Source organism: Octopus sinensis, linkage group LG24 (genome assembly GCF_006345805.1).
Source record: "Octopus sinensis linkage group LG24, ASM634580v1, whole genome shotgun sequence".
In the NCBI taxonomy this organism is placed as follows: Eukaryota; Metazoa; Mollusca; class Cephalopoda; order Octopoda; family Octopodidae; genus Octopus; species Octopus sinensis.
Genome location: NC_043020.1, coordinates 2,960,224 through 2,984,755, shown reverse-complemented (window position 1 = coordinate 2,984,755; position 24,532 = coordinate 2,960,224). Strand labels below are relative to the sequence as shown.

Genomic DNA, 24,532 nt, shown 5'->3' with positions numbered 1-24,532 from the left:
ATTGGAAAGATGGTAGATAATCTTGTGGATGCCTACCAGGCCAGTTGCCAAACATTGGAGCTTTGATGTGTCCATACCCAGGGAAACAAGACATTCAGAGTATGGCGGATGCCCTATGTCAGGTATTTGTCCAGTTGCACATTTCTGAATGGTTTCCAGGAGACTGAGATGCCAAGCAAGATGGAGGATCCAGACTGAGGATGCGAACTCTGGGTGTACCATAACCATATACAACTCAAAATGAATAGCTGGAGAGGGACCGACAAAGGTCTTACTGAGTGATGCTAAGACTCCTTGTGTTATCTATGCATTCTTATCTGACCGTTACCAGTACCACCTGACGCCCTCGTGCCGGTGGCACATAAAAGCAGCCACTACATTCTCAGAGTGGTTGGCATTAGGAAGGGCATCATCCAGCTGTAGAAACTCTGCCAGATCAAGATTGGAGCCTGGTGCAGCCATCTGGTTTGCCAGTCCTCAGTCAAATTGTCCAACCCATGCTAGCATGGAAAGCGGACATTAAACGATGATGATGATATATATGTACATATATATATGTATGCATATATATGTATGTATATATATGTATGTATGTATATATATATGTATGTATATATATGTATGCATGTATATATATATATATAGATAGATATGTATGTATATATATATATAGATATGTATGTATATATATAGATATGTATGTATATATATATAGATATGTATGTATATACATGTTTATGTACATACATATATATATGTAAGTGTATATACATATATGTATATATCTATATGTATGTGTATATATATATATATATATATATATACATACACACATATATGAATATATATGCATTTAAATGTGTGTGTGTATGTATGCATGTATGTATGTACGTACGTACGTACGTACATAAAGCCATTTCTCTTCAAATTGTATCATTTCTGCTTTCTTGGTTTTATTAAATTCTGTAAAACAATTCCCATGCAATATCTGCAGAACATCAGAAGGCTTGGTGCGTTTCTGCCATAGATTTCAGTTGCCAATATAATATTGGTGCCAATAGACTGATTGCTTACTCTTCTCTTCCTCCTCTCCCTCTCACATGTTAAAAAAATAATAATCTATTATTTTTGTTGGGTTTTTAAATTTATTTACATATTGTTGTTGGTTGTTTTTAATTGTGTTTTCAAGAATAACAATTGAGCAGAAATTTTTTTTCTTTGTAAAAATATATTTTTGCTTCCATCATTTTTCAATGTGTTTGATGTTAGTCTTTGGTTCTGAAAAGAATTTTGTGAAAACACAAAGCACACACATCGTACCACATACACACACACACCACACACACCACATACACACACACACACACACACACACACACCACATACACACACCACACACACACCACATACACACACCACACACCACACACACACACACCATATGCAAAGTATGTTTAAATCTAACCATTAATCAAAATCACTTTGGTAATTTCTTATATGGAATCCTGGTTGTGATGGTGGTGGTGGTGGTACTGGTGGTGGTGTGGAGTCGCTGGTTATAGTGGTGGTGATGGTGTTTCTGTTTAGGGTTATTTTGGCAGGGGTGGTGGTGGTATCATCATAATTGCTGGTGGTGGTGGTGGTGGTGGTGTTGGTAGTGCTGCTGGTAGTAGAGATGGTGTTACTGATGTTGTTGGTGTTGTGATGGTAGTTGTGTTGGTGTCACTGGTGGTAGCGATGCTGTTGGTATTGCCATGGTAGTGGTGATGGTATTGGTGGTAGAGATGGTGATGATAATTTCTATTGATGGTATCTCTTTACTCTTTTACTCATTTACTTGTTTCTGTCATTTGACTGTGGCCATGCTGGAGCACCGCCTTTAGTCGAGCAAATTGACCCCAGGACTTATTCTTTGTAAGCCTAGTACTTATTCTGTCGTTCTCTTTTGCCGAACCGCTAAGTGACGGGGACGTAAACACACCAGCATTGGTTGTCAAGCAATGCTAGGAGGACAAACACAGACACACAAACATATACACACACATGCATACACACATACATATATACGACGGGCTTCTTTCAGTTTCCGTCTACGAAATCCACTCACAAGGCATTGATCGGCCTGATGCTATAATAGAAGACATTTGCCCAAGGTGCCACGCAGTGGGACTGAACCCAGAACCATGTGGTTGGTAAGCAAGCTACTTACCACACAGCCACTCCTGTGCCTAAATGTTGGCAGTGGCACCAAATATGATCTTTATGGACCTCCTTTGTAGTGGCAGACTTTTCTGGGAGTGGGACTTGTGTATAGTTCTTCGGAGAAACAGAAATGGTAGCCTTGAAGTTTAGGAATGGTCTTGATGGTGTTTGATGGCAGTGTGGGAGTGTGGGTAGCAGTGATGGTGGTGATGAGGCTAGAGATGGTAGTCATACTACATGTGTGGTGTCAGAGCTGTTAACACATCTATTAAATATTGTTCAAAGTTTACAAACTCAAGGAAGCAGACAGCTGTCTTTGCTGTTCTGACATTAATTACATACACCCCCCCCCCTCCTCCCCCACTTTCCATTTCTTACCCAACCTAGAATCATCTTCTCATTTCTTTCTCTTCTTTTTGCACCATTTTCCTCTCTGCTTTTCTTCTCACACAAGCATACACACAGGAACCATGTGTGTGTGTCTATTTATAAACACATAGTTATGTATGTGTGTGTCTGCATGTGTGTGTGTGTGTGTATATATATATATATATATATATATATATATATATATATGTATGTACACATGCATGTATGTATACAGAGAAAGGGAAGGAGGTAGTAATAGGGAGAAGATTTTGTATTTTTAAAGCTGTAAGCACTCTGGAAATCATTTGGAAGCCTTGAGTTTCATATATAACACTTGTGAAACTAGAAAATATATATATGTGTGTGGGTGTGCATGTGCTTCATCTTTATCATCATCATCATTGAAAGTCCAACTTGCTTGCATGGACTGGTCAGTTTAGCAGGATCCAGATAGCTGGAAGATTGCTCCAAGCACTGATGTCTGCTCTGGTTTCTATGGTTGGATGCCCTTCTTCATGGCAACCACTTTACAATATACTGGATGACTTTTTGTGTGTGTGTGTGTGATACTGGCACTTGTGAAGGCCTCAAGTAACTTGCAAGACACACACACACACAAAACCCTCAACTGAGTGGAGTTGGTAGAAGTTTTGAGAGCCTAACATATGAAAGAGAAACAAGCATTGAGGTCTTGCTGTGGAGGAGAAATGTGGCTACCCTGCATTGATTGGTGACTGGTGGAAAATAAAGTGGGAAGGGATTTTAGGAGGAAGTGGTTTCAACATCTGCACCTGTGCAGGTAATGTTGAATTGATGAAGGAAGTGAGCTTATGTGGTTGTTCAGCAAGAATTTATGGAACCCTCATCTGTTGTCTAATGACAAGTGAGTCCATAACACACACACACACATATTGGTTTCAAAGTCCAGCAGTGTCAGAGGAGGGGGTATGTTGATTACATCAGCCCCAGTGTTCAACTAATCCTTTTTTTTTTATTGATACTGTAAGGATGAAAGGCAAAGTTAACCATTGCAGAATTTGAACTCAGAACATAAAGATGGACAAAATGCCACTAAGCATTTTATCCAAAATGCTAACAATTCTTACAGCTCGCTATCATCATCGTTTGATGTCCGTTTTCCATGCTAGCATGGGTTGGACAGTTCGACTGGGGTCTGGGAAGCCAGGAGGCTGCACCAGGCTCCAGTCTGATCTGGCAGTGTTTCTACAGCTGGATGCACTTCCTAACGCCAACCACTCCGTGAGTGTAGTGGGTGCAATTTACGTGCCACCTGCACAGGGACCAGACGAGGCTGGCAAACGGCCACGATCGGTTGGTGCTTTTACGTGTCACCGACACGGGTATCCTAACTACAATTTCCATTTGATTTTCATTTTGATGTTGGGGTTAACATACTTGACTCAGTAGGTCCCCTCAAGAACAGTGGGTCACTCTACGATCCAAGGTTAGCACAGCAGGCCGCCCTGCGAGCCATGGACTCACTTCATTTGTCGGGTCTTCATAGTCACAGCATATCTCCAAGATGTGACAAGTTACAGAACTAAATACACAATGTAGAGTATTCTTTAACAAATCATAACTGATAAGTTTCTACTCTTTCAGCTGGTAATCCAAACCTGTTTTCTCTTACTGTGTATATATATATAATATATATATATATATATATATATATATATATATATAAAAGCATTGTATGTATACGTATCAGCACTGCAATAATGATGCTCTGCATCTGTATTGAGTTCCTTTTTCTTCTTGTAAATTTGAATATACATACACATATGCGTGCATGCATACATGATATATATGTGTGTGTGTGTATATATATAATAGAAATATGTTACAAAAAGAAAATAGAAACTACACGTGTAAATGTAAGGGGAAATTAAGAAAAATCAACGAAAATGCACATTGTAAATATATATATATATAAAATTTTTTTTTTTTACACACACACACACACTCTCTCTCTCTCACTCTCTCTCTCTCTGGTGTAATTGCATAGCACCACAATGTCTCGTGATTGCAGATTTTTGTGCTGAAACTCGATCTCTCCCTCGGCTCCAGATCATATCTTAGAGACGAATAAGTTGTTTGAAATACAGCAGGTGCTTCATCATCATCATCATCATCATCATCATCATCATCATAGTTGTCATTGTCACCACCACCACCACCACCACCTTCCTCCACATCGCTATCATCTTCACCATCACTACTACTACTACTACTACTACTACCACCACCACCACCACCACCCCTGTCATGATCATTATCATCATTGTCATTCTTATCATCATCATCATCAATGATATGCATAAAAACAACTCATACAAATGTTGATATATGTTTTGTGTTTGTGTGTTTGTGTATTATAATTATCTGTATATTATAATATAATTACACAATTCTATATTTGTGAGATGAGGAATTTATATATAAAGATACTATTTATATTTGTTGGATTGCTGTCCTCATCTTGATTCTTATTTCACTATGTCCCAGCTGTCGTACGCTCCAGCTTTCTTCAGGTTCTGAACTCTGTTGTTGCATCAGAATTTTGAATCTAACATTTTCAAATCAAAAGTCGTGAGTGGATTTGATAGAGAAACTGAGAGAAGCTGGTTGTGTGTGTGTGTGTGTGTGCAGGTATGTGTATGTGTGTGTGTGTTTTGTGTGTACTCATCTATAGATATTAAGCGATGGTTGTAAATGAGCATTATTGTCTAAGACAGTGGTTTTCAACCAGGGTTCCGCCAGTACAGTCCAGGGGTTCCGCAAGAAGTTACCAAAACTGCTAAAATCGTAGTAATTTTTAATTCTCCTGTGCAGATATGTGTGCATAAGTCTATTGAATTATTGCACAGGGGTTCCTCAAGCCAGTGGAATGCTTCCTTGGGGTTCCGCTCCAGCAAAAAGTTTGAAAAGCACTGGTCTAAGAAATGAGGTTGTTTGTTTCTTTTATGAAAAACCTGTCTAGCTAGGGGAAAATATTACCTTGCTTGGAAAAAGATGAGGAAGGGCATCCAGCTGTAGAAAATCTGCCTCAACAAAGTCCGTCAGACCAGTGTAAGCTTTGAAAAGTGAATGTTAAACATCGTCATCATCATCATCATCATTTAACGTCCGTTCTCCATGCTAGCATGGGTTGGATGATTTGACTGAGGGCTGGCGAAGCAGATGGCTGCACCAGGCTCCAGTCTGATCTGGCAGTGTTTCTACAGCTGAATGCCCTTCCTAATGTCAACCACTCCGTGAGTGGAGTGGGTGCTTTTTACGTGCCACTGGCACAGGTGCCAGGTGAGGCTGGCACAGGTTCTATATAGTGGTGAGCACTTTTTTGTGAGGAACTTCCAGTCTTTTGTTTGCCTTTTTATCTAGGTTTATTATCATCATTATTATTATTATTGCTGTTGTTGTTATTTTGTTCCTTCTTTTTTTACTGTTTCCAACAGTTTTCCATCTTTCTCCCATTTCCACCCCCCACCCCGCTTTGCTGCAAAATAATGGAGTGATTCTGCTGCTTGTCATTTATAGCCAATTCTGTGATTCTTCGCCATCTTTTATCAATGATGCCGATGGCAACCAACAAGTATGAGAAATTTCGTTTGCTTATGCTTTAGCCACACTCAAACATTTATTGTTTTCTGACAGAATAAATGTTAAAAGATGATTTAAATGTCCTTTGGTTTGTTTCAGGAACAGTTCACTGCAGAAGAACATGATGCTATTCAAAAAGTCCTACGACAAAAACTGGGTCCAAATTTTATCTCTCAGAGAATTGGAGCTGGCGGTCAAAAAGTAAGTTGCCCCTAAACTTTTCGGGGGGGAGTTGTTGCTGTTGTTGTTGCTGTTGAGTGAAGTGGTCTTCTGTAGTGGGAGAAGTCCAAAACGTGGTCCTTTGCTGTTCGTAAGACCTGCAGAAGAGAAAGCAAGTCAACCCCCGACACCGAGAGCATCGACGGATGTATGAATGCGCATCCAGGCTCAGCGGTTGTGTAGGAAGTTGGGGACAAGAAACAGGAAGAAAGAGTGAGAGAAAGATTACAACAGGGGTCGCCACCACCCACTGCCGGAGCCTCGTTTCCGATCAAATCTTAACTTAGCTTTGCTTCCTTGCTTCAGCTTTCGACTTCTGTTGGAGTTCTAATGGTATTGTTGTGATACACTGTACACCAGTCTTCTCAAATCTATTTTGACTGTAGACCAAAGTTCAGGTCTCCATGAATGACCTGTCCCTTCTTTAATGTTAACTGTCCATCTTCTCTGTCTGCCTCTTCTTTCCTCTTCAACAGCCCTTCATCAATGGTCCTTTTAAGGCCACTGGATTTAAGGTGTTGGAATGAGGCAACTGGGTTCAGCTGCTTGGACAATGACGATTTCACATGGCTGACCATTTTGATATTATTGTGTACTGTGGTACTGGAGGCAAAACCCAACTCTGTGTGTGTGCATGCACACACACACACGTGCGTGTATACTTATGTGGCTGTGTAAGAAGCTTGCTCCCAACCACATGGTACTGGGTTCAGTCCCACTGCATAGCACCTTGGGCAAATGTCTTCTACTATAGCTTCAAGTTGAACAAAGATTCATCAGTAGATTTAGTAGACAGAAACTGAAAGAAGCTCATCGTACACACACACGTATCTCAGTGTGTGTCTTTGGGTCTTTGTTTGTCCCCATCGCCACTGCTTGACAATTGATTTTGGTGTGTTTATGGTCTTTAACTTAGACGTTTGATAAAAGTGTCTTACATAATAAGGTACAAAAAGAAAATGACTCTCCCCAGACACAACAGAATTTCTGATTTAAATTTTTTGTTATTAAGTTATTAATTATGAAGTCTACATTGAGCCTGGAAAATCCCTATGTATGGCCCTTCCTCTATTAGCCTACATAGTCATGTCAAATTGCAAGAAAAAACAACAAAATGTCCCTCAATTAACACAGTATCTCAAGAAAAAGGTGAAGATACATTGGATTATGTAGTTTCCAGATTATCATCATCATCATCGTTTAACGTCTGCTTTCCATGCTAGCATGGGTTGGACGATTTTGACTGAGGACTGGCGAACCAGATGGCTGCACCAGGCTCCAGTCTTGATCTGGCAGAGTTTCTACAGCTGGATGCCCTTCCTAACGCCAACCACTCCGAGAGTGTAGTGGGTGCTTTTTACGTGCCGCCGGCACAGGGGCCTGTCAGGCGGTACTGGCAATGACCTCGCTCGAATCTTTTTATACATGCCAGCGGCACAGGTGCCAGGAAGGCGACGCTGGTAACGATCCAGATAAACTACGAAAAGAAAAGACTGGATGGTCACAGCTGAAATGCCTTTGCTCATAGGCTGACACTATCAAGGCTGACCTGTGGTTAAACATATCAACATCAGTTGATATGAAAAGAATATACAAATAAAAATATAAAAATGATTGTGTTGCCATGGTTACAAAGCTAGTTAAACATCAGTTTAGTTCAATAGATTGATATCATTATAGATTCAGTTACATTTTATTTGATTAGTTTTGTTGATGTATTTTTGTTGTTGTTGCTGCTGCTGCTATTGTTAGTTATGGTATTGGCTTTGTTGTTGTTGTTTGTGGTGGTAGTGGTGGTGGTGGTGGTGTTACTAATGCTGTTGTCATTGTTGTAGTTGCTACTGCTAGTGTCATTTTATTACTATTGTTGTTGGTAGTTGTACTTTTATTGCTGTTGTTTCTGTTGTTGTTGTAGTTGGTGATGATGATGATAGTGATGGTACTGATATTGCCATTGTTGTTGTTGGTAGTCTTGAGATTGCTGCTATTGCTGTTGTTCATCATCATCATCATCATCATTTAACGTCCATATTAAATATTATAATCGTTTTCTGAATCACTTTCACGTGCACTCGACTCACACACACACCATCACTTGTAGACGCAATTACCGATTCACAAGCACTCATAGACAGACTTGTAGATTTCTTTTTAGAAAACAAGTCTAGAGTTGTTTGCTTCGAAGAACTTTTTCGCTCTCTATAAATTTCTTGGTAACACACACAAGTATTTGTTATGGTAGTAGAAGCTTTCACACTTCACTGAAAATTTGGACCTTGTGCTGGAAAAATAAAACTCACAAACCCAGGTTCTCATAACATGGGTCCTCCTAAAGTGAGATATTACTGTACAATGATTTTCTGCCCTGTCAAGACCGACAATAATTACTGTTGCTGTTAAGCGAACGGTCTTTGTCCCAAAGCTCGCAAGATGAGAGAAGTCCGAAACATGGTCCTTTGCTATTCATAAGACCCGCACAAGAGAAAGCAGGTCAACTCCCAACACCGAGAGCATCGACGGATGGATGAATGTGCATCCAGGATCAGCGGTTGCGTAGCAAGTCGGGGACAAGAAACAGGAAGAAAGAGTGAGAGAAAGTTGGGGCGAAAGAGCACAACAGGGGTCGCCATCACCCCTGGCCGGAGCCTTGTAAAGCTTTTAGGTGTTTTTGCTCAATAAACACACACAACGCCCGGTTTGGGAATCAAAACTGTGATCCTCCACCCGTGAGTCCGCTACCCTAACCACTGGGCCATTGCACCTCCTCCTCCTGCTGCTGCTGCTGTGTGTGTGTGTGTGTGTGTGAAATGTCCATGAGTCAGAAACAAAAGCACATTCAATATCAATATATTGCCGACCATTTTACTGGTCACAGCATACAACTGGTCAGAATATTACTGTCTGTTTTATGTTGAATATTGCCACTGGACAATATTGATGTCTCTTTAAAAGTAACATTCTGGTCGGTCATATGGTACGACCAGTACTACATTGTTTGATGATTTATATCTGTGGTTTTGAAACAGTTACCCAAAGATCAAGGGCATGAAATTGGTGTTAGTAACTTTGAAATTTCAGTGTCAACAAGCAACACATACGCATACATTCATGTGCTCACACATACACACACATGCGTGCACTGTTTCGAGCACTTCTTCAGTTTTGTAAATACAACCATTTACTTAGACACAACCAAACTCATGCGATAATGCACCACAAAGGTACCGAGGCAGATGTGGGCAGACTCAATCTGACACGCATACACACAAACTGATACATATACATATGCAGTCAAATACACACAGGCACACATGTATGCATACACACACACACACACACCAGTGTTATCAAAATGGTTTTATTGAAAACTGGGTGCATCTTGACAAAAGTAAAAGACAGCTGCAGTGAAGACATGCCACATATTTAAAATGACTGGGCAGCACATGCTGTGTTATGTAAAGAATAATGTAGAAGAGAGGAGGGACCCACAGGAATACAAAAGGGAGGCTGAAAAGTTCCTGGGTTTGGGTAAAAGGAAATTCAGGAGGATCAGTTAATTATGATTTTGTTCAACAAATTCCCTTCTCAGATCCATACACTTATTGCAGCGGCCCTTCAGTTTTTCTAAGTGCTGTAAAAGAACTTGGAAGGTTGCGCCTCCAATCAGGCCTTTCACGATACCCTTAAAGCCAGAAACTTTTCAGTACCCCCTTGTAGTATAGGAGTGAGTAGAGTTATGATGCCAGAGTACAACTGCTAAAATTCTATCTGGACATAGATTACTTTGTTTTGAAGAAGGTCCTTGGAAAACGATGAACGATCTGGAAGATCTTCCATGAATGTCACCCCTGGAGATATGTGGAGAAAATTCATCAGTTTGTGCATGAGGATCGTCGGAGGATAATCAACAGCGTTGCCGATATTGTTGGTCTGTCAATTGGGTCCATGCAGGTAATTCTAACATCTGAATTGAACATACGGTGTGTCTCTGCCAAGTCTGTCCCCCGTCTGCTGACCACTGGGCAGAAAGAACATCATGTCAAAGTCTGTCAAGATCTCCGTCAGCATGCTGCTGATGACCCGTCCTTCATGTCGAGGATCATCACCGGTGATGAGTCGGGTCTACTGGTACGACCCTGAGACAAAGCAGCAATCATCACGTCTTCATGACCGAAGAAGGCACAACAGAGCCACAGCTCAATCAAGAGCATGCTCATCGTTTTTTTCAACATCCATGGTATTGTGCATCATGAATGCATCCCCCTGGGGCCAGACTGTCAATTGAGAGTTCTGCTACAACATTTTGAAGCGTTTGAGGGAGGACATTTGGTGAAAGCAACTAGGTTTATGGAGCACAAAGAATCGGATTCTTCATGATGACAATGACCCCTGACACCGAGCTCTCCACACTCCAGAGTTTCTTGCCCAGAACAAAATGGTATCACTAACACAACCACCCTATTTCCCAGATTCAGCATCTATGGGCTTCCGTCTTTTGCTGAAGATGAAGTGACAGCTCAATGGTTGTCGAGATCCAGAGCGAATCGTAGAAACTCCTCAACTTACAGAAAACAACTTCCAGGCTGGATTCCAAAAGTGGCAGCAAGGCTGAGACTGGTGTATTGCTGCTCAAGACCACTATTTCAAAGAAGATTATATTAAAACTTAGGTAAATATGTTATTTTTTATTAAACATAACCAGTCTGGAGACTTTTTGATACTGTCTCGTATATATATATATATATATATATATATATATATATATATATATATAACTTTTTAAAAAGGTTCCTACTGATAATGGTTATATTTTGATACCGAAATCTACCCAGAAATAATTGTTGATTTTGAAATTAATAATTATTTACCCTTATATTATTAACTAGCAGTATCGCCCGGCGTTGCTCGGGTTTGTAAGGGAAATAACTATAAAGCATTTTTAGAGAGTTATAGCCAAAATAGCAAAAAAATGCATTAAAAATGGAAAAAAAAATTATAGTAAATTTTTTTTAAATCGTTGACTCATCGTAGACATTTTTAGAGAGTTACTTCCCTTATATAATAGCAAAAAAATGCATTAAAATGGAAAAAAATTATTTTTAAAATGGTAGACTCATCGTAGACGCGCACTAATACCCAGAACAGCTCGATATGAATCACGACTATAAGATACCCGGTTTTGGTTAAACTGCACTGCAAAATGTGGGAGTAGTTAGGAATCTAAATCGTAGGAGAAAGACACACAACTTCACTTTTGTATATAAAGATTTGTGCAACAACTAAAACATTCGGTTGTGCAAATTGTTTGCACAAGAAACCTGCCCTGTGTGGCGGTAATTGCTGTTTTTGTGGATCTGTTTCAGCTTTTTTAGCCATTTCTGTTTTGGCGACTTCAAGCCATGAAGTCGTTGTTCTAAAAGAACGCTGGTCTCCTTGACAACGCTTTACGACGTTGATTTCCTTACACTCCCTTAAAATGGAATAAAAAATGATGTTAAATTATTTTTAAAATCGTAGACTCAACGTAGACGCGCGCTAATACCCAGACGGGCTCGATATGAATCACGACTATAAGATACCCGAATTTGGTTAAACTGCACCGCAAAATGTGGGAGTAGTTAGGAATCTAAATCGAAGGGGACAGACACTCACACAACTACAATTTTATATATATATATAGAGAACTTTTTAAAAAGGTTCCTACCGATAATGGTTATATTTCGATACCGAAATCTACCTAGAAATAATTGTTGATTTTGAAATTAATAATTATTTACCCTTATATTATTAATATATATATATATAATATATATATGTATATATTGTTTACATGTACACACACACACACACACATACATACACACGCTTTCTCTCTCTCTCTCCCCCTCTCTTTATAGAGGGCAGAAATTGAGAAAGCATCTTGAAACAGGAAATTTAATAGTAGAAACCTTTGAAGACCTACACACACTTAACCACCCACGCACCCACCCACTCATACATTCTCTCTCTTTCTCTCCCTCCCTCCCTCTTACCTCTCCCTACTCATACTCCCACACACCTGTACAACAGCCAGATTAATTCCACAAACAATAGAACAATCAAATATTGTGGTCAGCAGTGGAGCTGCTGCTGCTGCTGTGGTCATTAATTGACCACTCTCTGTCTGGTCTGTGATTCCTGATGTTCTGTGATTCCAATGGAATAATCAATCGGTGTTGTGTATATATATATGTATGTGTATGTATGTAGAATGGCAACCAATTTATCAGTCCCTTTGTTCTGCTTTGATGATACAATGGCAATCGTTTGTCATTGTAAGAAGCTAAACAGTCTCTGTTTAACAAACAAGCTTGTCGTCAACAGCAGCACCATCAGTATTACATCATCATCATCTTCATCATCATTAACACCATCATCATCTCTGACACCATCACCATCATCATCACCACCTTCATCCTCACTGTCACCATCCTCACCACCATCCTCGTTATTAGCATCATCATCACCAGCATCTGTAGCAATAATACCTGAAAGTTATCAGTCAAAGACCGAAGCTTTGATGGAGTCCTTCCTTGTTTTTCCGCTGCCGTTTTGCCTCAGGTCAACTCTGATTGAGCAGACCTGTTATCAAAGGCATTCCAATCATGACCATCCATCTGGTCAAGAAGCTTGCTTTGCAACCACATGACTTTGTGTTCAGTCACACTGCATGGGACCTTGGGCAAGTGTCTTCTACAGTAGCCCTAGGCTAATCAATGCCTCGTTAGTGAATCTGGTAGATGGAAACTGTGTGGAAGCCATCACGTGTCTGTATGTGTCTGCCTCTCTTTGTGTCTGTACATGTTACCCTGCCTACTGCTTGACACCCAAAGTTGGATGCTTAGACACAGGTACAGCTGTGTGGTAAGAAGCTTGCTTCCAAATCACATCAGTCTGGGTTCAGTTCCACTGCGTGGCACCTTGGGCAAGTGTCTTCTACTATAGCCTCAGGCCTACCAGAACCTTATGAATGGATTTGGTAGATGGAAACTGAAAGAATCTGTCATATATATATATATATACATATATATATATATACACACACACACACATACCTGAGTAAGCAGATAAATGTGAAACAAGGTGGGGAAAAATAGTACTCAGATATTTGAGGTCGAGTAATATGCTTTATTACTGCAAAATCATCACAAAAATATCACAACTGCCCAATGAACAGGAATATGAAACTCTGAGTAGCAGATTTTTGGGATATTTTTGCAATGTTTTTGCAGCTTTAATAATAAAGTATGTATGTGTAAATTCCAACCGTATATGTCTATGTATGTGTCTTTGTGTCTATGCTTGTTCCCCACCCCACCACTTGACAACCAGTGTTGGTGTGTTTACATCCCCATAAATTAGCAGTTCAGCAAAAAGGATCAATAGAATTTATACCAAGCTTAAAAAAACGTCCTAGGGTTGATTTGTTTGACTTTTTTTTATACAATTCCTAATAATATTTGTTTATAATATAATAAAATATTTTTAGATATTAAATGTTTCTGAGGGTCCATCTGAGTAAAATAGGAATCAGTTCAGAAGAGGGGTAAGTCAACCCCAGGGCTCAGCTGGTACTTATTTTAGTAATCCCTAAAGGATGAAGGACAAAGTCAACCTTGGTGGAATGAACTCAGAATGTAAAGATTGATGAAATGCCACGAAGTATTTTGCTGAGAATGCTAATGATTCTTCCAGGTCACTGCCTCAAAATGGAGAAAATAATGACAGGATGGTCATGTCTGGAATCTTTGATCATATATCTACTTAGTCTGAAACGATTTGGGGTTGAACAGCAAATTTGACAGCCAACCAAAGAGAGAGCATCTCTGCTGCATAAGATGTAGTTGGAGATAAATACTATGTGTGAATCAAAGATAACTGGGACATCTTTTCTGGTTGGCTTTTCTGCTATACCAGAGATTATCTGGGGCTAAACGACAGCAACAATTGCAAAAATATAAACTCAATAACAACAGCAATAATTACAAAAGCAGCAGCAGCAGTGGAGGCGCAATGGCCCAGTGGTTAGGGCAGCGGACTAGCGGTCGGAGGATCGCGGTTTCCATTCCCAGACCGGGTGTTGTGTGTGTTTATTGAGCGAAAACACCTAAAGCTCCACGAGGCTCCGGCAGGGGGTGGTGGCGACCCCTGTTGTACTCTTTCGCTCCAACTTTCTCTCACTCTTTCTTCCTGTTTCTTGTCGCCGACTTCCTACGCAACCGCAGAGCCTGGATGCGCATTCATCCATCTGTTGATGCTCTCGGTGTCGGGGGTTGACCTGCTTTCTCTTGTGCGGGTCTTACGAATAGCAAAGGACCACGTTTCGGACTTCTCCCACTACAGAGGCACGATCTTGCGAGCTCTGGGACGAAGACCGCTTCGCTCAACAAACAAACAAGCAGTAACAGCATGGCATTCATACAATAAAGATTATTTTTGTTTTATCCTTTTTTGTTTTTAGTTTTGTTTTTTAATTTATTCAAGCCAACATCTAATTAATTAGTAAATTCATGCACACACTCTTATTATCCTCACCGACATGACAGTGAGGTGCCTTGGAGCTAGGAAGAAGCAGGGTGGATTAATGAAATATTTATGAATTTTGTCAGTTTTAAAAATTTTTACTTTTTTGCTTTTTGTTGTAGAATTGTAATGTCTTTTTCATAAATTTAAAATAAATTTAAAAATAAAAAGGTAAAAAAGAAATTAATATGCAGAAATGTATGCATTTAGGTGTGGCTGTGTGGTAAGAAGTTTGCTTCCCAACCACATGGTTCCGGGTTCAGTCCCACTGCATAGCACCTTGGGCAAGTGTCTTGTACCATAGCCTCAGGCTGACCAAAGCCTTGTGAGTGGATTTGGTAGATGGAATCTGAAAGATGCCCATTATGTATATATGTGTGGTGTAGTAGTAGTAGCAGCAGCAGTAGTAGTAGTGGCAGTAGTAGTAGTAGTGGCAGTAGTAGTAGTAGTAGAAGTAGTAGTAGTAGTATTGGTGGTGGTGGTGGTAGTAGTAGTAGTAGTAATGGCAGTAGTAGTAGTAGTAGATGATGATGATAACTGAAAAGAGACTGATAGAGTACAAAACTGTTTCGGTGGCAGGTATTGAGTGTCCCTTAAGTCGTTCCCTGGGGCAATAGTTGACATTGTATGACCTCATGGTTAAGGTGTTCAGCTCCTGATCATAAAATTGTGGGTTCAATTCCTAGACCAGTGTCCTTGAACAAGGCACTTCATTTCATTTTGATTTAACCTAATCAGCTGAAAATGAATACAAGCCAAGTGTTGGTGTGACCCTTTTTGGGTTGTGAGGGTATCTATGTCTGGTCACAACCACACAGGCACCTGAAATAATCAGTGAAAACATGGTAATTGTAGTCATGGCCAATGACAGTGCTGCTTGGTTGGCACCCGTGTCGGTGGCACGTAAAGAGCACCATTCAAACATGGCCAATACCAGTACCACCTGACTGGCACCCATGCCAATGTCATGTAAAAAGCACCATTCAAGCATTTGAATGGTGCTTTTACTTGTAACTCCACCTTTTCTATTTTAAAACCCATAAAAAAATCATTTTTGTGTGGTTTTGTGGGGCTGGAACGGATTACAATATTTGTAGTTAATTTCAATGGGGAAAATTGATTTGTAAAATGAGTAAATGAGCTTGTTTGCTTGTACTGTGAGGTAACACTGTAATAATTTCTAACATAGGCACAAGGCCAGCAATTTTAAGGAAAGAAGGGTTAGTATGTAACTGGTACTTTATGTTATTGATTCCAGAAGGATGAAAGCTAAAGTTGAGCTGGAAGAAATACCACAAAGCTCTTTGTCCAACATTCAACAATTCTGCCAAGTCATTCATTATGATATATTTAAATAATGATAATAATAATAATAATAATACCTCCTCCTCCTCCTCCTTCGTCTTCTTCTTCTTCCACCACTACAACTCCAATAATAATCTATGCTCATTAATCAAATTTCATGTCTGATTGATTTACCTAATCAATCAGACTCATCAACTCTGCTCCACCTCACACATATACACATAACAACACACACACACATAACAACACACACACTTCACACAAAAATACACACACATAACAACACATACACATAATACACACACACACATAACAACACACACATGACACACACTTACACATAATAACACACACACACACTTCACACAAAAAGTGTAACACGCACATGCATACATACACATACACACAGAAATATAAGGAGCAACACATACACATATAAAGGATAACATACATGCATACACAAACACATATACCAGGTGAACCATAATATATGCTTACACACATACATTCACACAAACACAAGGAACCACACAAATCTACACACACACGTAAATGATAGCATACTTACACATACATACAAATACACACACACACACACACACACACACACACCAACCAAAAACACACATAAATCTATTTAGTTCTGGTTTTGACATTTTGTCTTACCTTTCCAACTCTGCCATTCTCACCTGTAATTGACAATGAACTTGTCTGACCCCCACCTGCGATACTACCCTCCATAATATCACTCCCTTCTGCTAACTTTGCTTTATTAATTAGTCATTAATTACATACACTCTCATTAAGATGAGGTCTCAAATGGCCTGCGCATTCCCTGACAATGTCTGAAGATTGTAGATACAGGGAATGTTGGTGGTGGTTGTGGTTATGGTAGTAGCTGTAGTGTTGGTGGAAGTATTAGTGGTTGTGATGGTAATTGGAGGTGGCAGTGGTGGTAGTAGAGGTGATGATGTTGGAGTTGATTGTACTGGTGACAGTGGTGGCAGTGGCAGAAATGATTGTATTTGTGGTGATGGTGGTGATAGTGGTGGCTGTGGCAGTAGTGGAGATGATTAAAATGGTTGTGATGGTGAAGAGATGGTATCGGAATTGTTATTGTTGTAGTTTTGCTGGTGAAGATGCAGTGCTGTGTCTGTAGATTCAAGTAATAAAGATGCCTGGGTATCTATATATGTAGCTGTGTGTGTGTGTGTATACATATACACACACACACACATACATACATACTTACATCTGTCTGTCTGTCTCTCTCTCTCTCACTCTCTCTCTCTCTCTCTCTCTCTCTCTCTCTCTCTGTATGTATGTATGTATATATATATATATATATATATAATATATATATATATATAAAATCATTTTCCGTTTTCTTTCCATGCTGGCACACATTGGACTCTGCATCCGTAGCCAAACAATTCTAAATTGGAATCGCTGCCTTCTTACATGGATCGGACTATGTTTCGGTCATACATTCCATTTTTGGAATGGTTCCTATGTCTGGTTGACATTCCTGGCATTGGCCAATGTACAGAGTGCTATTGGGTACATTTTATCAAGGAACCAGTTCCAGGCAGTTTGCCATTTCCTTTCCATCTCTCTCTTGTCTCTCTTTGTTGGCTGACCATTTTACAGAGTGTACTGAGTGCTCTTTTACATGGCACCAGCATTAAAGAGGTTGCCCTATCGCTTGCAAAACTAGAGATTCCTCTCGACCCAATGTTGTCTCTGTTTGTTCAAGGCTTTTGTGACTAGGAGGGTGACTAGAAGAGAGAATGGTAACCAAGAGAGTGAAGAAAGGGAGAGTATGAGTGTGACTCAGAAAGGACTCAGAAAGATGGTAGAAGGTGGGTAGCAGAGGAGAATCGGCACAATCCGCATGTTATTCATTTGGTTCGTTTTAAATAAGGGCCGTTCTTCAATTGGTTGTGCTTCTCAATAATTGCTTCAGACTCCCTTAGAACTCAGTGTGTTAGTTGTTTGTCAGATGGGAAGACATTCTTCTACAGCTTGTTGATGTAAAGAAATCTCAAGTCCGAGAACCCACAGGGCCAGTTACCTGGTTTCCATGGAGATAGGGTTACTCATTTCCAGCTGAGTGAACTCGTAACACGAAATGAAGTGTTTCCCTCAAAAATGCAATGTACCACTCAGTCCTGGAATCAAACCCACAACCTTGTGATTGCAAATGTAATACCCTAACCCCTTGACCAGTTTGTGGATGAAAGGTAACAAAATTATTCTATGATACATTTGCAAAATTGGTTTTAGTGTCTGCTTGAAGTACCTTGAATGACAAGTTGAGGTGGATTGTGTTAGGTTGAAGCCAAATTCTTTAATTTGATTTTGTCAATTGAAGTGTGAAGAGCACAATCCAGGCAGGTGAAAAGTAGCAATGTTACCTTCATTATATCAAAGAGAAATCTCTGTCTCCATCAGGTGATCTCACTTTCTCTTTTGTTCTTGTATGACATCATTATTCATTACTACTATTTCTCAAAATATGCCTTATCATCATCATCGTTTAACGTCCATTTTCCATGCTAGCATGGGTTGGACGGTTCAACCAGGGTCTGGCAAGCCAGAAGGCTGCACCAGGCTCCAGTCTGATCTGGCAGAGTTTCTACAGCTGGATGCCCTTCCGAACGCCAACCACTCCATGAGTGTAGTGGGTGCTATTTACGTGCCACCGGCACAGGTGCCAGGGGAGACTGGCAACGGCCACGATCGGTTGGTGCTTTTTACGTGCCACTGGCACAGGTGCCAGGGGAGGCTGGAAACGGCCACGATCGGTTGGTGCTTTTTACGTGCCACCTGGCAACGGCCATGATTGGTTGGTGCTTTTAACGTTCCGCCAGCATCTGATCTTGTCTCTCCTTGCCTGTTATATTTTTAAAATTTAATGTTTTTAAAATATTTTTATTTATTTATTTTATTGTATTTATTTATTTATTTATTTCTCGCCTCCTTCTTTTATGAATTTTCTGCTGTTTGACTAAAAATAAAAAATAAGCTACAGATCCAATTAAACTTTTCTCATCAATAAGTTCCAACATAGATAAAACAAAATTAAATAAACGGGCGTTTTTCTTAATTTTCCCGCTCCTCCTTTTCCTCATCACTTTATATTTAATGAGTGACTTGCAGTCGAGTTGATTAGTTTCATGGTGCCATAGTTTTTATTTTGTTTTGTTGTTCATTTTTTTTCTCCTTTCCAAATTGTTAGAAATTTTTTACTTCTATTGTCATACGAGTTGTCTCCCTTTGACTGAGAATCTTTCAAATTGGTAAAATCCGTTTCAATTACCGCAGAAGCCGCTTATTGGTGGGGAAAACTTTGAGGACGAAGCTTTTTCGATGACAATAACCAGCTGATAACATTAAACAGAAATTATAGCAACGAATTGGAAACTTACTAAGTATTTGGTAACATTGTCTGTGATTATCACGGATTCCTTAAAGGAATATGAAATCAACCTTGCACTTGACTGCTACTAACATCCCTGGAAAGCTCTGTATTGTATTAGAGTAGATTTTTTTTCAAAAGGGTAGGTTTAGGTAATACACCCATATGTTTCTAAGTGAAGTGGAATGGGTCCACTCGTGTTAAAACTAGAATATCAGATTTTATGCCATGGCTCACTGAAGACAAGCAGAGTTGTCTCCCCATCATCCAGTCCTTTTTTCCCCCTCTCTTCACGACTCATTTTCGAACAAATAAAATACTTTAAGTGTACGTTGTATATAAAGTTATAAGAAATATAGTGAAGAAGATAGTTATATATTTTAGTCTATAGATATATATAATTTCGATGTCACCTAGCAAGAGACTTGATCTGAGGCAGTGTACTGAAACTGAAGGAAGTACAGTATTTGCTGGTAAGACTCGCTCCAATTTTACAAATATATTTTGTGGAAAAACCAAATTCAGTATGTTTCATCATATACTGATTGAAAGATATTTTAAAATGGTTTTATAGGGAAAATGCATCATTCTGTGCAAGTAGATGGAATACTGTGATTGTATATTGGCATGGCACCATAAATTTATCATAAGTAAACTACATTATGGGAGAACAGCATTTAAACTTTCTTCTTTCAGATCAACATAGAGTGGTTTATATCTTATTCAGGAGAATTGTCATCCGCACTGTGAAACTCATGTTTTGGGTTGTGATGTTTTGCTGTCATCAGCTTCCAGGGTGGTGCTTTGCTGGTAGAGTCTTGTTGTCCTCCACTTGTTGCAAATAGCTGACAGGTGCAAGAAAATTTAACATCCTTCCCATCTTTCTAAGAGAATTTTTCATTTACATAATTAAAAAAGAAATCTTTCTTCAAGGTCACAGTCCTTAAATAATGTAAGACACATAGCAGGTGTGGGTTTTACGATGTTTTGCAAACAACATGCACCTGTAAGAGCCAGCACAAGTCAAGAACTCTGCATACAAACTTCTTACCACCCAGTCACTCATGCGCCTTTATAATATTTTATTGGCAAAAAACTTTTCAATAGGAGTTATCCCCCTTCCATTAAGTCGCGTCTGTTCTGCTTTTATATTTCAGGGTTTAAAAAAAAAATCTTTTTAAATGACAGCCTGAAAAGAATATTGAGTGATTTAAACAAAAGTGTGTGTGTGTGTGAAGGACACATACGTATATGCACACATAGAAGCATAGGCGTGGATGTATGGTTGAGACTCTTGCTTCCCCACCATGTTGCCTTGGCTTTAGTCGCACTGCACTGAACCTCGAGCAAATACTGAATAAAGCTTTGTGAATGGATTTGGTAGAGGGGAAACTGAAAGAAGCCCATGGTGTATCTGTGTTGTGCGTATATATATATAATTATATACTTATATATATATTTGATTAATGAGAAAGACATAAGATGGACGATACCCAGCAAACACTGTGAAAGTGAACAGGCTTTACTGGTAAACCACCAGGTATATACCATACGATTTATTATTTATTATCTAATACACACACGTGCGCATATAAATATATTCTGTCAGGTCCATACAAGCTTCTTAACCCCATGGCCACGCCTGCACCTACTTGTTGAAATAATACACATCCTGAGTTTGTTCAAATGATCTTTTCTTCGTTTCATATTTATTTCTAATTACATGTTATAACACTGATTTTGCCATTGTTTCAAATGTGTATTTCAATGTTATTCTCTCCCCAACAGCTTGCCTACATTGAGGGTTGGCGCTTGATAAACCTAGCAAATGAGACGTTCGGCTTCAATGGATGGTCGCACTCGGTTACACAGCAAACAGTTGGTAAGTCATACCTATTTCTTTACTACCCACAAGGAGCTAAACATAGAGGGGACAAACAAGGACAGACAAACGGATTTAGTCGAAATCATGCACTGACCCCAGTGCGTAACTGGTACTTAATTTATGACTCTGAAAGGATGAAAGGCAAAGTCGACCTTGGCGAAATTTGAACTCAGAATGTAACAGCAGAAGAAATACCTATTTCTTTACTACCCACAAGGGGCTAAACACAGAGGGGACAAACAAGGACAGACAAACAGATTAAGTCGATTACATCGACCCCAGTGCATAACTGGTACTTAATTTATCAACCCCGAAAGGATGAAAGGCAAAGTCGACCTCTGCAGAATTTGAACTCAGAACGTAATGGCAGACGAAATACTGCTACGCATTTCACCCGGCGTGCTAACGTTTCTGCCAGCTCGCTGCCTTAAGTCATACCTTTAATTTCTCTTTTTTCATTTGGAGAAAGGGGCTGCACCCATGGCACATTATGACCCCTCTAAGACTGGTAAAGCTGATGCATGAAGAGTTGCATGTTGAGGCCTGCAGGAAAAACAGGTTTGACATTGTAAGGATTAGAGGACTTGCTGTGAGGATTAGAGCAGAGATTAGGATGTTGGACACAGTACATCTTCCTGTTGCCAACCCTCACCTGTATCCAAGCAAAGTAATATTTCGCTACAGCCAGACATGTTTTCATGGAAGATTGGAAACAGACACTGTATGTCAGTAAATCTCATTTTCAACTATCATTCTATGTCAAAACAAGGAGACACAAACACAGCCTCTCCTCTCTCTCTCTCTCTCTCTCTCTCTCTCATGCACACACAGTCATTTGTCTGTGGCCATGCTAGAGCACCACCTTGAAGGGTTTTCTAGTTGAACAAATTGGCCCCAGGATTTATTCTTAGTAAGTTTAATATTTTTTCTATTGGTCTCTTTTGCCAAACAGCTAAGTTACAGGGACATAAATACACCAGCATTGGTTGTCAAGTGATGGCAGGGGGCAGACACACACACATAAACACATACATACATATAATGGGCTTCTTTCAGTTTCCGTATTCTAAATCCCCTCACAAGGCTTTGGTCAGCCCAAGGTTATAGTAGAAAACACTTGTCCAAAGTGCCACGCGATGGGAATGAACCCAGAACCATGTGGTTGGGAAGCAAGATTCTTACCACACAGCCATGATTGTGCCTATTACATCCATACAATGGAATTCTTTCAGTTTCCATCTACCAAATCCACTTACAAGTGGAGGCACATGGCCTAGTGGCTAGAGCAGCGGACTTGCGGTCGAGGGATCGCGGGTTCGAATCTCAGAAGTGGGGCTGAATCCTGGAACCACATAATTGGGAAGCAGACCTCTTAATGGTCAAGTCTGCACCTGACCACCTTATTTAAAAAAAGGAAGGACATACTGAATAATGTATTCCTAGATACACGTGTTTACCAGTAAATGGGATTTATCACAATTGAAGTGCCTTTGGTTACAAGTTTGTTGGACAAGGGAATAAAGAATAATAATCTAATCTTTTATCTTTATTTTTTACTTATTTCAATCTTTGGACTGCAGTCATGCAGGGGCACTGCCTTGAAGGGTTTAGTTCAACAAACTGACCCCAGTGCTTACTTTTAAGTCTGGTACTTATCTTATCGCCACCCTTTTGTTGAACCACCAAGTTACGGAGATGTAAACAAACCAACACCAGTTGTCAAGCATTGATAAGGAACAAATAAAACGTGCATGTGTGTGTATGATGGGCTTCCACACAGTTTCCACCTACCAAATTCATTCACAAGGCATTGGTTAACCCAGGGCTTTATTGTAGAAGGCACTTATCCAAGGTGCTACACAATGGGACTGAACCTGAAACCTCAGGGTTGTAAAATGAGCTTCTTAACCACACAGGGTCAATCTAACACAACTGCCAGGCTTGTAACTACTTTTAGTAGAGTCCACCCTATTTGCAAACATTCAGCCTAGGTCTCTGGTCTGAGGCTGACCTCCTCCCTTAGGCCTTGTCAGTCTGAAAGGCCTTGTCAAGAGTCATGGGTCCTTTCATCATAATATTGTTCAATATATGCTGACCTAGAGCTAAACGACAACCGGCATCAAGGGTACATTAGATAATGTAGTCCTAGATACACTATGTCTAAAGAAAAAAAGACAGGCTGGTCAGAACTGGAATGTCTTAACCTGAGCCGATTTAGGGTTAAACCTTTAACTTTTAAACCAGCCACATGTGTGTGTATATATGTATATATATATATATATATATATACACACACACAGAGACACACATACATATATACAGGATAATCCCCATCCAAAAATGTATGCACACTTTCTTTTTAGATGTAATACATTAGAAATTATGAAAGGGGCCAGGCTAAGCTTTTAATGAAGATGATTTATCCTAAAGTGGTAATGGAACTTTGAAAACATAGTCAAAGTCCAAAGGTTAGAAGGGAGTTTCAAACAAAGTCACCTCTGCAACTTACCATCACTTGAATTAGGGATAAGTTTGAAAGAAACATTTTGAAAGACCACAGACATTGACTAGCCCCTCAAAGTGAAAAAGGGTATTAGGAATGTATTACCAAAGTTCAAGACAAATCTGTGCAGCAAACAAGTCTTGAGATGAGAATTTCCAAATCAAGTGCCCTGCATTTTGAAGTGCTGTCATTAGAAAAGTTACATTCCAAGAATCGTCCATGTTCTTAATGAAGATGATCCAAAGTGAAGAGTGGAGTTTCGTAAGAGGTATTTGACACAATGAGTAGAAGAAGCAGACTTTCAACAAAGATTGTTTAAAGTGGTGAGGCTACATTTAAATTAAGTGGCTCAATTGCACTTACTGCTGGGGCACCTGGAAATTCACATGGTGTTACCTAACCAGCAGTTATCATCAAAAGAGTTAAGTGAAACTTCCTGTGACTG

The 24,532-nt window shown here is 39.7% G+C and overlaps 1 protein-coding gene across 1 annotated transcript in view; it reads left to right on the top strand.

Annotated features, from left to right (window-relative positions):
* The window catches only part of LOC115224048 (DNA repair and recombination protein rti1-like), a 221,225-nt gene that overhangs the window by 156,444 nt on the left and 40,249 nt on the right, over positions 1 to 24,532 (top strand). Inside the window, exons 2-3 of the mRNA XM_036513009.1 lie at positions 6,292 to 6,393; positions 21,488 to 21,581. Coding sequence (XP_036368902.1) covers positions 6,292 to 6,393; positions 21,488 to 21,581 — 196 coding nt within the window. The remainder of the gene's footprint in view (positions 1 to 6,291; positions 6,394 to 21,487; positions 21,582 to 24,532) is intronic.